At 34.6% G+C, this 16090-nt stretch overlaps 1 protein-coding gene across 1 annotated transcript; it reads right to left on the bottom strand.

The window, feature by feature from the left end:
• Positions 1–495: 495 nt before the first annotated feature.
• On the bottom strand, positions 496–11503 carry LOC144434863 (cyclin-F-like). Its single transcript, XM_078123378.1, has 17 exons — positions 11497–11503; positions 10447–10574; positions 9759–9865; positions 7879–7946; positions 7273–7451; positions 6730–6786; positions 6330–6434; positions 6052–6129; positions 5424–5575; positions 4760–4924; positions 4100–4223; positions 3636–3816; positions 3386–3473; positions 2929–3028; positions 2318–2433; positions 1269–1456; positions 496–875 (listed from the first exon to the last, which is right to left on the bottom strand). Exons 1-17 carry the CDS (start codon positions 11501–11503, stop codon positions 496–498), a joined length of 2223 nt encoding a protein of 740 aa, XP_077979504.1.
• Positions 11504–16090: the final 4587 nt, after the last annotated feature.

Below are 16090 nucleotides of genomic sequence, written 5' to 3'. Positions count from 1 at the left end.
GAGCAAAAATACGACATCATGTATTTTGAAAACTTTCACCCTGCAAACCCTGTACAATAGACTCAATATATAATAAACATAACATGTTGAAAACACTGGATCAAGTTTAATGATAGTTTCAATCTTAATTTAGAAAGTTAATCAAGATCCTCATATGCTTGAATTGTAGCGTCCTGATTTGTATTATAATTTTCAACAAAATATAAAAAATTCTATTTTTCTAGAAAATATTTGCTCCGAACTTCAACATAGTGATTGAAATGCATTCTGATTACTAGTTGTGAAATAGGAAACATTTCCAACACATGAATACATGTCCCAATTTCATTAAAATATTTCTTTATGATAGTCTGAATAGTATAATACACTATGGAATACATGTCGTCAATTTTTCCATATTACGAAAATATTGACAAATAAATGCATGGATTGTTTTTATTTTGGAGTAGAATGGATTGCATTGTGGAAGAATACATTTTAATTATTGTGATCTGGTCATGCTATATTGCCGAGGTCAAGGTCAAAACTATTCTCATGATCAAGTCCTTGTCTCTGTGCTTTCTGTCTTCTGGTGACGTGTCTATACTGTATGCCTTTGCTTGGTTTTCGTAGCCTACCAGCATAGATATTCTGGACTGGTCTGAGCACAGAATTCTTACAAGGTGAAAGTTTACCACCAGCATTGATTCTAAACGACCTTGCTGAACTTTGACCTTGATTGTCATGGAAACAAGATGATGAGGACATGTCACTGTTACTCGTGTCTTCATGTTTGAGTGTATCGACGGCTAATATTGCACTGAGAGCATTCTGTGACAGTTTGGCTGATATGTCCTTGGGTTCATCCAGGTGATCACATACATCCATATTCCATTCTGTGAATAATAAACAAGACAACAAACATTAGAAACCTGTGATTCAATCTCACATCCTGGCATTACTTGTTCCCCCGACAGACTTTTTCTAAAGTTCTGCCAAAAAACTACCGGTATTATTTTCACTCAAATTGTAATCCTAACCCAACATGGGCCTTTAAGAAATAAAAATACCAATAATCTTTGGACTATTTTTTTCTTCAAACAAATGTATCCTTCACATCAAAATATATACTAGGTTCATCATTATGCCACAACTGTGAGAAGTTTTAAATATACCAGTCCGGGAAATAAAGACATTTTCATAAACTCTGGGTTCGAGCATTCACTCATAACAGCTGTTCTGTCCTGGTATAATATTAGACGTCAACAACAATTGTGTATTATACTCACCATCACAATCAATATCCATTTCTCCCTCACTCTCTCTATCGCCTTCATAACCCGTACCAATGGAATCAAAGCTTGCATTGCCAAGTTCATTAGCTAGAAGGCTGTTATCACAACAACTCTCTGATAATTCAACGATGGGTGTAACAACCATAGTGTCACGGTCCTTGCTCAACTCTGACTGGTCCATTCTGTAGAGAAATACATTGACTTTGTTTGTACAAGTGCAAGGTCATTGTAAAAGGTGTTTGTGCTGTGTGCTTGAATCATTTATGGTCAGCCCATGTACTTGAATCATTTACGGCCAGTCCATGTACTTCAGTCATTTATGGTCAGGCCATGTACTTCAGTCGTTTATTGTCAGCCTATGCCCTTCAGTCGTTTATGGTCAGACCATGTACTTCAGTCGTTTATGGTCAAGTCAATTTTTGTTTTACCACTTATGTTTTAGTTCTAAACACATAACTACACATTGATTATATATTATATTCATACACTTACTGTACTACAATAAAATTTGTCTTGACTGACTAACTGTCATTCTTCTGATTTTTAATTTGATATTTTGAGGGTATTTTAAACCTGTCTGATGCTTTTAGTTCTAATCTAAAGCATGGAATATTTATAATTTTACAATATCTGAATGGAATTTCAACCTCCTTTGCTTATTTTAAATTTTATGATTTGGTTCAACTTGTATTAGTATCCATTCTGACTAGTCAATCATCCATTGTTTTGTATGATTGCTGTGTATTCACCACTATTGTCATACTGACTTTATCCAATTTATGGTGATTCAGAACAAAGTTGCTGTTCGAAGTCAAATAAAAACTGTTCATCCTCACAAGATTGTTGCCATGGTGATAAATTTTTCAAGTGATTTCCAACTCATCCAATATGGAGTTTCCAAGTTTGCATCAATTTAACTTTCTCTGACATAAAAGTTGTAAAAACTTATATCCTAATTTACAAAAAACATAGGCCTCTAAAATGTTTTAAATTCAGATTCCCAAAAATCACAATGAATTTACGATCTAATCGCAAGTGTTTACCTTTCTTTGTTGGGTGATAGGAAGTCCATCTGACATGGTTCTTGTTCTGTACATGATGTGTTGTCTGGCTTTGGATGAACACCAAGTAAATTACACAACTCTGTGTAGTTCATCACCTGTCATAAACAAATATCAAATAAAAAATTGTCACTGTGAAAAAATATGGATGAATTTACTGCCTTGGATTGAAGAGAACATCAAAATAGGTTGTAAGAAATAAAGAATCTCATTAACAGAATGTAACATCCAATCAAAATCATGAAATTTGAAATGAAATGTCACCTGGCTTGATAAAATCTTACTCGCCCAAACTCTTAACTCCAATATAAATGTGTTTCTATTGTAGTCAGCCCACTCCTCTATATCATTTCTAAGCTTATTCCTATCCTTAACCTAACTCTAGCATGAATAGAAATGTTTTGTTGTACAGTCGATCTACTGTTCTACATTCTTGCCATTAGATCTGATACTTTTCATCTGATAACTGTCCAACATAAATGGACAACATTGTTATGAATACAGTTGCAGCATTTTTACACTGAAAACTTTCTTAAATATTGCAAAATAGTTTATGATAACTGTCATCAACAAATTCAACTTTGATGTCTCACCTCTAGTTTGGCCACTTCTAAATTGCATGGTTCCGAGTATCTTTGTTTAACTGCCATCAGTGTTACATCTCTATGGTCAGTCAATGACGACTCTACAAAACTGTGGCAAGAAAAAAATCAAATGTTAAACATAAAACAGTACTTTCTTTAACTCATTAAGTGCTAAACTACCATTAGTGTTACATCTGTGAGGCTGCAGTCTCCAAGACCTACAAACCATACCTCACGTCCAGGTCAACAGGATGATCGCTTGACAAACATAGAGGAAAGCTTGACAAACAAACACACCTGAATATCACAATTGCTAGTATCAAGATCCTGATAATTTAATATTTTATAAATATATACACCAACTTACAAAATGGAGTGTCAGTTAGATTGTATTGAAAACAGTGTGGCTACCATGGTTACAGTACACTAAAACACTAAAGCAAGGACAAAAATTCAAAATATTTACCATTTCTGAAACAGTTGTAAAACACATGGTGTAATATCATCTACAGTATAACCAGTAAATTCTGTCATGTGACTTGGCCAGGGAAAGTCTGTAAATTAAACAAAAAACAGAAATAAAATGAGAAATTATCTCTTTTTTCATAACAATTCCTCAAAATAGAAAACAGACATCAATACAAAACTGGAAACACAACCACTTTGACAGTTTTTACTCTCTCTTGATTTGATCCACAGAAAGGGACATGACTCACCTACAAGTAACAGAATCCTTGCTAGGAAGACAACACTGGCGGCAACGGTTGCTACGGGATAACTACCAAACTCTACATACAGTAGAGTCATTTCAGCTAGAAAGATGGCAAGGTACTTAGTTTGTAGATCAACGCTTGCTAAATCACAAAATAACATCAGATAATCTAGTACTGTCGGCACCTGTAATGACATAAATTTGACAAATACAAATGATGAAATGAAAATATACATGGAGGAAAACAAAACTACATTTTCTATTATGACCCTAAAAATAGTTTTGACTGTAATCAGCAACTGGTTACTACAGATAGAAATGCTCAACACTTGTAAACAGAACTTTTATGAATTTCAAACAAATATTTGAGTGGTGACCAGGAAAATTGAAGTTGACATACTTCAGATTATATTTGTACTGGAGTTTCTATTCCTAAATTGTTCTAATTTACCCATCATTCATTCTTACCCTAATCTGTCCATGTAAAACAGCTACAATTTCACCAATCATTCTTACGACTTCTTCATATGAGTATGTACCATCAGTCAGCCATGCTGCTTCTCTGATTGTTATGATGTCCTTTTCTAGTAGTCTACAGAAAAAGTATAAACATTGTATTACTAACAATATATATGACTATGAGAAAGAATGATCTCGATAATTTCTACTCTCATATTCCAAACATTTTTTGGCTCTGTGAGTAGAAATTATCATTTGTAATGACTAATACACATTTTATTAATCCAAATACCAACTCATAAATTAGATATGTAAAGAAAGAACTTGACACAAGTCCTACAGTTTACATGCAGAGAACACTTTCCTTTGGTTGCTTGGCATCGAAATGTTTGAATATCAAGAGTCAATGGCCATGAATATTACTATTATTTTCATTGGGGAGACCCTTGTCTGTAAGGTATGCCGTGATGGGACATCTTCACACATTGGTCAACCCGTTTCCTAGAGCAGGCTGGTGAAGATGGAGCGACATGGCCTATCTAGCAGTTTAGGGAGATCCTTGCAAAATGCAACATGTATTGAGATCATGTACCACTAACTGAAACTTGAAGATCTGGGTGGTTTTTTTTAGCAATCTCGGTTATCAACATGTTATGTTAGTTATCCTACCTGGAGCATATGACCATTGCAGCTATACCCAATAGTTGTAGATTAGACCTGGTTGTTGGTTGTAGCATTAGATACCTATCGATGCATCGAACTGCTGTGTGTAATGTGAGATTTGAAAAGTCCTTCATACCAGTCACTTCAACTAACCAATCTATAAGTATATACCTGGGGGGAAAAGGAAAACACAATTTGTAATGTTTGCAAAGAATTCTCCCAGATTGTGGCAGAGGTTTATGAAATAAACATTTTGTACATACTAATTCCCATATTTTAGTGATACAACAGGTTCAAGATTCCCCTTGACAGACACACATAGAAGAGCTAGTCCCCAAAATCAAAAAAGGTCGTTTCCAGAAACTTCACTTCATACTGTTGTTTAGTCTGAGTTGCTGACTTGTCTCAACATATTATCAGTTCTAGTGGTCCCAAGTATCCTGAGTATCCTCTGCCACTAGAGGGCACTACACATTGGAAAGTTCTACAGCCACAAAACTGTGACACCAAAGTGATTCACCTCATCCACTTATCAAAGTCCTGGCTGTTGCATAAACATGTCAACAGTTCTAGTAGCCCTGACCGCCTCTGAGATACTGTGCCACCAGAGGGCGCAATTCATGGGAAAGGTCAACTGAACCGAAAAACACAACACAACAAAGGGACTCACCTCATACTGTTATTAAGACCTGGTTGCTGTATAAACATATTGTGAGTTCCTGTAGGCCTTGATATCCTGACTAGTTGTGATATACTTTCTGCTGCCTGATACTGAGTTAGTCCTCCTAGTTGACCCTTTGCATAACACTGAAAAAGTGCAAGCTAAAAGAGAAAATGAAATTTTTATTATTATTTTTTTTTTTTACAAATACTGATAATTGAGGGCAAAGTACAATACTACAATACCATATCAAGAGGAGCTCTATTTGAGATATCTTAAAATGTTGTCAGTTTTTACCTGTCTGTAAGATGCAACGTGTAATGCAACCCTATCAGATTCCGCAGGCTGAATAGTACTGAACACACCTTACAGTCTATCTTTTTATGTTTTTTCATGGCGTCACACAAAATGACAATGTCAGTTTTGTATATAAAATACTGGATTGCAATAATCATGTTTCTGATGACATTAGATCAATGTTTTCAAGATGCCATGACTTTCACAGAATGTCTGGCAAATGAATTTTAAGTAACTATGCCATTCATGTTTATCTTTCAAGTACTGTGGACCAAATAAACTACAATGGATGCTATATAGAAAGACTTGATACAACAACTCCAGGAATTGAAATGTTTACCTTGACATCAATACAGCCATTATTTGCACATTCCCTGAGTTGTCTGATGCTGTTTAGACTGCTACCTGGGTCCAAACACTGCAGGAATAAAAAAAATAGCAATTTGTAGGATTATCAGTTGAAAAATAAAAACATTTTGGAATTCAAACAAAGTATTGACACCAAAATTTTCATGTCAATGTTGTTTTATTTTGGACCAAAAATGTTCCAGCAAAGATGATTTTTTTTAAATTCATAGGAAACTTTCAAAATTTTAGTAAATGTTAATCAAAACTTACATTTTGACTCTGTGAATTTCTCCAGTTGACTAGTGTGGCATGTACTGATCCCTGATTGGCTGCTGCTTGGTACCATTCAACAGCTTCTTTGTGCTTGGCTTCATCCTGAAAGATGATGTGTCAGAGGTCAAAGGTCAGAGATGATCTAATTTCTACTCATCAACTTGTTCTATTTACAAATATACAGTCAACTTAGAAGGGGGGGAAAAAGACATTTGCATGCATTGATCATTTTCTGTGAAAAATTATTGCTTAATCTAAGAAAACCTGAATAAATCTGCAATTGAACAAATTTAGTCTGCTGAGGTTTTCATCAATAATGTACTACCACAATATTCATTTACGTACAGTGAGATAAATACTGATGATATTAGCTAGAAAATACAAATACAATACTTACATCAAACAAACTTAAAATTTTGGCTATACAATACATTGTTGATGAGCTTGATGCTTGCTGTAAAAGAAAAACAGAAAGTTGATGAGTTAATAGAATCATAATATGTAAATCACTCCACTTTTTTTAAATCAAATTTTATCAAAAAATATTCACTTATCCAGTGATCTACTCTATCAAGACTTAGAGATGCCTAAATATTCATAAACAACTCCTCCACCGTTAACCAACCACCATTCACACACACACACACACAATAACCTCCCACATACATACACGTTCAGGAACAGAAAAGACAACTTCTGATTCATCTCAGTAAAACCTCCTTAGGAGCCATTATTTTTTAGTCCCACTATAGGCCAAACATTGAGTCTTCACACAAAAAATGAGGAGAAAAATTAAGTTATTCTTTGTTCTTGTTTTTTTGTTGGGAGGGAGTGAATATCACAAGGAGGAAAAGACAGTGGGCCCAGAGGAAGTTCATCCAAAAGACTACAAGTAAGGAATACTGGGAGTAGGGGGAGTAGGGGAACTATTACCACATACCTGAGATTTACAATGATTTTTCATGTTGTTGAAGACTAAGGCTTTACAACATGTTCCACTGGGTGACCAGGGAGGACGGACAAACAACCATGTAAACGGTGACGAACAAAGTGATTCAGCTTTACAAAAATATTTAGATGTCTTGGTACTGTTATCATCAGTTTTACCATTTTCTGTAACTGTAATCACACAAAAAAGAAGTTATAAAAGTGATTCTTTCCTTTTGTCATAAATAATGCCATATGCTGGAAATTGTCGTTGCCGTTATTTTTTTGGTATTATTGTATGGGACAAAACTACACCACACAAGACAAATCGAGCAATGGATTGAGCAATTTTTTTCTCCTGCATCCATATCAACTACATGCAATGTTACCAGATGTTTCTGAGTTCAAACAGGATTCACCCTGTAGTTTGTGATACTGAGACCATGACCTTGTTGTTGATAAGTCTCTGTACCATAATTTCATACAAAACTAGCAATAGTCAGGTAATCTTTATGCAAATTTCCAACAACTCTATCAGTATTCTCTGCGTCTGTTGTTGCCAAAAGTCATGTCAAATTAGATTCTTACATTGAAGTAAATACATGGGTTGATAACTTACTTCCTTCATTATAGAGGTATGCCACACCTAATTTTACAATTGCTTCAATATTATTGTACTCTGCAGCTCTGTAAAAAATACACAAAGATTATCACATTTTACTATGGAATCAAAAGTGAGTGACATTCTATCAAACTTGAGACAAGTCATCAAATAAGCAAAGGCTTTTTTCAAAATTCTTATCTTAACAGTGTAAAACAAGATATCTAGACTTTTGTCATTCTTCCAGGCAACGTTTAAGTATTGTAGTGGATACAATGTTTAATTTCAAGAATATAAAGTGTCAAATTGACATATCAACAGAAAAATCTGATTTGCATATGACCTCTGACCCTAGCATTCTTTCAATGAGAATACAATTCTGAGTTAATACAGACAGCAACTCTTTCATTGCTGATAACCTCTTGTGCTAAATTATAGTGAACTATTGCTCCTGGGAACTTTATCACAATTTACACAATAAGGTACTGTTTTGAGTCAGCTAATCAATAAATTAGAACTTTGTACAAGTAAGTTATGCCATTAGGTTGAGAATTGTGAGTGTACTGATAAAGGGGAGGGGGGGCTAGCAACTACAATGGCTACTATAAATAATGTACTACAGAGAAATGATTAACTGTGGTTTTTGACTATGTGTGAAATAACAGCTTACTAATATATTAATAAATTGAGCACATCATATGTTTTGTAGAGTCAAATAAATCATATCATTCTCAAGTACATGTGGACATAACTTTGTTAAAAACTACACATTTTTTTAAGAAATATTATACAAAATGATAACTTCAACACCATTTTCCAACTAGGGTATACATGTATTTTGAAAACTCGATTTTTTTCCTATTTGCAATATTTGCTATCTACCACTTTAAAAAATGGAGAAAAATAAAAACACTGAAAAAATCAATATCTATAGATTTGAACGCAATATGAAATTATGGATCAATGACAAGAAAATCCAAGCCTGAAAAAGTTATCAGCAAATTTTTTTTTTAGAAATATTACACAAAATGGTAACTTCAAAACTATTTTCAAACTAGGGTATACATGTACATGTATTTTGAAAACTCCATTTTTTCTTATTTGCAAAGTTATCAGCAAAAATACCACTGGATTAGAAAAATCAACAAAGAAATGCTAATTGTCTTTAAGTAGAGTATAGTATAGTTTGGTCTTATGAGAACCTGTACAGATGTGAAGGTCACATCATAAACAGGTGACAGTAACCAAGCTGATTACGGTCTGCTGAATCTTTGCCAACTATGCCTATCTTTCAAATATGTCTAGTATCTCACTGGAAAACGGTTACAGTTATTCGTTGCAATATCCAATCCAGTAATTTAAAATGTTTGAATTAAGGTAACAGTTGTCATTTTTCCCACAATTTGTAAAAAATTTGGGGGGAAATTAATATCAATAACTGTCAACTCCTAATACTGTATGTTAACAACAAGTTTAGGCCAGGATTACATCACTTTCCTATTCTTTTCTTTTTATTTACAATTTTTTTTCAAAATCTTTGACTTGAAAGTTGGAGTCTGAACTTTGGCAGTTTATGCACCATTACAATTTCATGCTACATTTAATATTGATACACAACCATGACTTTTCCGATTTTAATGTATTTTTTATTCTCATGTTAATTTTCAAGAAGTTTCAACTTTCTACTTGATAGGAAAGGAAAAAAAGAAAACTGGCAAAATACATGAAAAGACAGCACTGTGGGATGGTTGCGACATGAAACATAAAAGCTATAGAGAACGGTTAGCCAAAATACAGTTAACAATAGGAATGTGATACTAATGCCAATAGCTGGAGGGATTAACTCACTATTTTGCTTTGTATACACTGCCTACAAAGAAAAGCCCAAAGTAACTGACCTTTCAAAATGTCTTTGGTTTCCAGGCGAGGGCCACTCTCCCCTAAAATGAACAGTTGACCAGATGCAGGGATTGTTATCTATAAGAGTTCTGAATTTGGAATGTACCTGATTTCCAGAAGAAAAACATCACTGTTAGTAACATGATACATAACTTCATATTCTACACACAATGCACTAAGTACCAGTGAACTGTAGAGTAGTGCAATTTTGCAAGTGTATGGCCAAGGCCATGTCAACATCCCTTTTATAAAGATAAAATCAAATATAACTTGATTTTGATACAAAAAAATAAATAAATTGTAAATTGTTCAGTTGTGGTCATTCAGTCTAAAAAGCACCCATAAAAAATATTTATTTAACATTTATTCATTGCAATAAAACCAAACTTTTCTTAAAATGTAGAACCAAACAAAAACTCAACATCTCTACATATTGCACTACACTGGCAATATGATATTAGAAGCACTATCACTTCAAGATTTTTAATTTTCTATTTTAATTTGTGTACTGTCAAATATGATCAACATTTAAATATTTCAAAAATTGTACAATTATGAAAGTTCAGTTTTTTCAACAAACACCATCCAAATTCAGTGACATTCTCTACTTTTTATAAAATTAAGTGTCAAATTCGTAAAATGATATTACAAAATTACAATAAGAAAATATGAAGAAAGGTCACTCACTGCACGCATAGATAATAAGTCTCGGGCCGGTAAATTTCTCACCAGCAGGAGAAGTACTTCTTCAGGTAGACACCAAACATCGAGGTCATTTTTACGTGTTCTACGATGAGCTCGAGTTCTCCTGTATTCTGTAAACATGTGACAAAATATGTGTGGGTTACTATCTCATTTTTCCCTTAGGTTTTGTTGTTTACCTGCACAATACATTTATTAGGAAGGCAAAACAAAAACATTTGCCGTTGAATTGTAAACAGACACACTGGACGTTAACCGTCACTACTCGTAGTAGCGTTATTAGTGTTACCAATAAGGTAACTCGTTTCTGAACATCCGATCATGGCTGATCCGATCAAATAGTACATACATATGTCGAGAGACACAAATGTAGATCAGTAAAAGTCTGGACTGCATATGCTCGTCTTACAAAAGTGTGAACAACGTCTGACTATGAATTCGTCAAACATCCGTCGGCATCTTTCAATTTTCAAATGACCCGCTAGGCGGTCAACTAGTTAATGAGATGCAAGGACCGTTCCTAAGAAATGCCCTTCGTGTTTCTCTACAAGTACCTAAATCTAGTTCTGAACGACACAAAATTCTTGCCAAATTAATAATATAACATTATGTACCCATGGATTTCATTTGTACATTGATCCTTGTATGTCTGTGGAGTACAGCATTCGGAGCCCGCCAGCGCCAAGACGTTGTCTCATTAGCATTCACTAAGTTTACCGGAAGTTTGAAAAGTTACCACAAAAAGTCGTAGGAAGGACTCTCGAAGGTTTTTAAGATTCAGCCAATAACTGAGAAAATGTATGGATGACTACATAACTGTATTCATCTACTATTATATCTCTTTCAAATTTGCAACGATTTTCTCATGGCCATATGAAGCGGGGAAACCGTCACCGTCAGCTGACCGTTGAACCCAAACATACCATTGTGGCCATTTAACTGACTGGCGCGGGATATTCAAACCGGTTTTTACTCTTTTCTCATCCGCCACTACCTAACAACCTACATAACAGAATTCGTAGTATATACACTTACCTTTCATTGCAGTTCCCTGAGAAAATATGAAGCGGATAGGAAAAGATAGGAGAAAATGTACAGAGCGGGCACACGGGAGCTGTGAACGGCTACTCTAACTGCTGGTATACATGTGTTGTCCGTTACGGTGGAACGCGTTCTGTGATTGGTCAAGAATGCGTTCTCGCATAATTAGGTAAACAACCGTTGTAAACAAAAGAACATCGAACAACGCCGCTCACGGTTTTACGTGCATGTGCACTCGGTACTATTACATGTAATAGTAACATTATTGGGTACTATTACATGTAATAGTAACACAGTAATACGTCCGAGTCCATGACAGAAAATAGTGGGGATATTATTGGGCACGTACCCAGCACTAAATATGATCATACATGATACATTATATACATAGATTGTATAATAAAGTAGTCACTGCAGGAGAGATTTCATAAAATAAACGTTACAACAGCATTGGAATACTTTTATTGGAAAATTCTTCTGAAGGGGAGGGGCAATTTACAATTCTTTTCTGACTTCTCAGTGATCAAATAACATGTAAACAGCTGAAGTACTCAAATCTTCACTCAAGGGACTTCATAAAAGCTTTAATGATCTCCAATAACGGGTACTTATCTTGGTACGTTACCTGATAATACATCTGTTAGATTCTTGTTTGAACAAGTCTGGTGCTGTGAACAGCTAAAGTAGCTACAGGTGCGAACGCTTCGATTCCTGGTCTATTCACACAACGTAAATAAACGTTAAAACAGTGTCTCTGTCGATAATGAATATCAAAAAGATGTGTATATGGCATCGTTTCCGGTGTAAAACAGTACAATGTCTTGTCTATCACGGCCACTGGACGTTAGAGAATTGTCTGAAAGTTTTCCGTTGTCACTTTGAGAATAGACAAAAGAGATCATACGTAGTAAGATGTATTCGTTTGCACCTCAGACCACTAACACTGCTCGTGTAGGGTCTATGTCCAAATCTTCACTCTATGTGGATGTGTGTGTGTGTGTGTGTGTGTGTGTGTGTGTGTGTGTGTGTGTGTGTGTGTGTGTGTGTGTGTGTGTGTGTGAAGTTTCCGTTGATACTACGGCTATCATGACTACCTTGGGAAGTATCAACGTGGGTAATACTTCCATGATACTACGTACATGCATTTCTAATTACAGGTATTGATGGATGAATTGTACCGTCAAGATATGTATTTCGTTAATTTTAATTATTTTTATATAGCTCAAACTACTGTCGTGTTTTTCATCATTGTGTGAATGTAAATGATGTATACTATATATGCTATATAGGCTATGGCAACCAATATCATATCTGCTCATTTCCATGCACATAGTCGCAGCATCACGGTTTGTTTTATATTCGTTTCATTGTGTTTTTCCCATTCAAATCGTATCAAAAAGTATATCTCATCATCATTTTCAGAAATTGCACATAGAGGAGAATTCGTGTATTATGTATTCTAGTATTATTTTGCTTCTTTTTAGCATGGATGTCGAAACACACGTCCTTCATACCGCCATTGTTTTAGCATACACGTTTGTCATGGAAAACGCCCACGTCTATGGTTTTAGGTATACTATACTGAAGAACAATTTGCTTTGCAAACCTTGACAGATGAAAGGAAAAGAAAAAAAAATATTATTTTGGAAAAATAGAAGCTATCATTTGCAGCTAATGATGTACATTTTTTGTACTACAGTAGTATATGTGTATACTAAAACAGTGTTGTTTAATATTATAGAAAAGTTTATAGGTAAGGTGATCTTAGACCAACGTGTTATCAAAAACTCAGACCGCCAAACGGTGTCCTCTAGTCAAAAACCATAAACAAATCGTATTTGTCAAACGTGTTACCTTTTGATAAGCATACTAGCTTATAAATTATACTTCAAAAGCTCGCATGGTAGGGTATTATGACATGCAACTTATCAAACAAAGATGACATTTCAATCCCTTCTACACAGCACTACATAATATCACACTAGTAAGGATACCAGGATAGGCGATAGTATAGGAAGTCATTTTTCTCTCTCTCTACTGTACACCTCAGACCACTATAGTTCCTATAAAAGTGTACACGTATGTCTATGATGTTCCGATATAGACATTGTCTATGTTTTTAGGATGTTTGAGCTTTATATAAGCAGTTCGTGGATTTATAACAGGCTATCTGTTGGTGTTGAATTTGAAATCTCGCCATGATTCATATTCAAAACAAACGGACAGCCTCTGTACTAGGGATTTATTAACAATATTCTAAGAAAGAAAAATAAATGTTACGTGATCGTGGCATAACATCCGTTTGACAACTTTCCCCTTTTATAAGCTATTTTGGAAGCTTGACAACTAGCTATATCTGGCCTTGGCGCGAGATCTCTGCCCAACGTCTATGGTTATAGCGGCAATAATTGTTTGTTTTGCGATGGAACGAAAAAAGCACACACAAAAATCAAAATCAAAACAAACCCTACAACATACAACTATATGTAGTTTTCAGTGAAAACAACACAGTGTACTGTACTGTCTTGTCTATCTATCATAGCTACAGGACGGTAGAGAGTATTGTCTAACAGTTTTCCGTTGTCACCTCGCAGTAACCATGGACAAAAGAGACGATAGACGTATTCGTTGGTGATTGTTGGTGTGTATGTGTCGTTTCCGCCGACATTACACGATAATTACAGGTGTTAAAACATTGGACGAACGGTATCGTCAAAGTGGAGACATGTCATTCATTTTTATAAATTATATCTTTCATTCGTCTGATATATTATATCTACTAACATAGACTAACAATCACCTGTGAACTGAAGATCGGCTTGGCAGTTTTGATAAGCTTGTGAATTATATTTCCGAAATTTTACATAATATTACACGTAAAGCTTTTACGTAACTCTGTAGCTGTATAGTGTGGAGAGAAGTGAAATGTTGCATCAATAGAGGGTAAATATACAATAGGATATTCATACAAGGGTAAATATACAATAGGATATTCATACGGGTACCTCACAAACAACACAAGTGTTTCTTTTGACGTTCGTGTTATCCTATGGTATATGTCTATAAAACCTCAGACCACTATAGAGAATATCCCATCTGATATGACGATCATACTATAGATCTCATACAGAAACGACCCCCAGTTCACGTACGAACAACTTTCCCTTTTCCGTCAATACAACTAAACATTGTATAAATATGGTTTTATTCGTTATTTTTAGCCTTTTCCAATGAATTTAGAAAATTTGCTCGTTGACTGCACCTGCATTTGGTAGAAGTATTTATAAAGCGTTATCATGACTGATAATAGTTTATAACTCAAATCGTACCACAGGGTGCTCAGGCTCAGTTAGTTTTGTTTACAAATGCATACATACATACATACATACATGTACATACATACATACATACATACATACATACGTACGTACATACATACATACATACATACATACATACATACATACATACATACATACATACATACATACATACATACCGTGCATACATACATACATACATACATACATACATACATACATACATACATACATACATACATACATACATACATACATACATACATACCGTGCATACATACATACATACATACATACATACATACATACATACATACCGTGCATACATACATACATACATACATACATACATACATACATACATACATACATACATACCGTGCATACATACATACATACATACATACATACATACATACATACATACATACATACATACATACATACATACATACATACATACATACATACAAACAAACAAGTAAGTAAACAAAAAAAAATTTAAAAAAAAAACAAATAAATAAATAAACAAACAAACACAAACAAACACACAAACAAACAAACAAACAAACAAACTACCCGACACATGAGTAGATACATACATGAATAAACGACAATAAACCAACGAACAAACACTCCCTTCCGAAATGGTCACAAATGCAAATAATTGGGTTGTGTATTGATGACTTTAACTTGCGTAGTAGTGAACAATGAAAGTTTCACCCACGATATATAACATGCTAACAGATACATGAAGTCTCAAACCTCTGTATGGACATTACCTACTGAACAAATGGTTGGTCCTTCAACAAAACGTAAGATACAAACTCCATTGAGCCAAAGATAACATGCAAATCGTAGATTATTAGGTCATATAAGGACATTGGATGGAATGTCCTATTTCTTTTGTAATTTAATTAGTTTTGTTGATGAAATATCATTAAAACATGGTAGTTTTTAGAATTCGATGTATGTACTCTATTGTTTGCATAATATACGCGTTCGACGGAGAACACAAACGTGTGTATCTTCATACATTCACAGTACCCTTTGAAATTCTCCATAAATTATTGCCTGTTTCACGTCTGATACGTATACCAACACACATAAACCATTGGCAAACTGCACATGCTACAATTTTAATACCCCCAAAATGATCCCATGACAACCTGTTCATTGTAACAGTCTTTGCCCTTCCAGGAAATTCACACTTGCGTCAGCGAGATTTGGTCATATAAGGACATCGGATCATTGCACTAGTGGTAGAC

The sequence above is a fragment of the Glandiceps talaboti genome, chromosome 5, assembly GCF_964340395.1.
Source record: "Glandiceps talaboti chromosome 5, keGlaTala1.1, whole genome shotgun sequence".
Classification (NCBI taxonomy): domain Eukaryota; kingdom Metazoa; phylum Hemichordata; class Enteropneusta; family Spengelidae; genus Glandiceps; species Glandiceps talaboti.
This window is presented reverse-complemented; position numbering and strand designations above follow the sequence as displayed.

Excerpts from the sequence above, each read along its gene's own strand:
- LOC144434863 (XM_078123378.1), bottom strand. Across the intron at positions 6,130-6,329 it reads GAAATTCACAGAGTCAAAAT|TGTTTGGACCCAGGTAGCAG; the intron begins GTAAGTTTTGAT and ends TTATTCCTGCAG. Across the intron at positions 3,474-3,635 it reads AAGGATTCTGTTACTTGTAG|ACTTTCCCTGGCCAAGTCAC; the intron begins GTGAGTCATGTC and ends TTTAATTTACAG.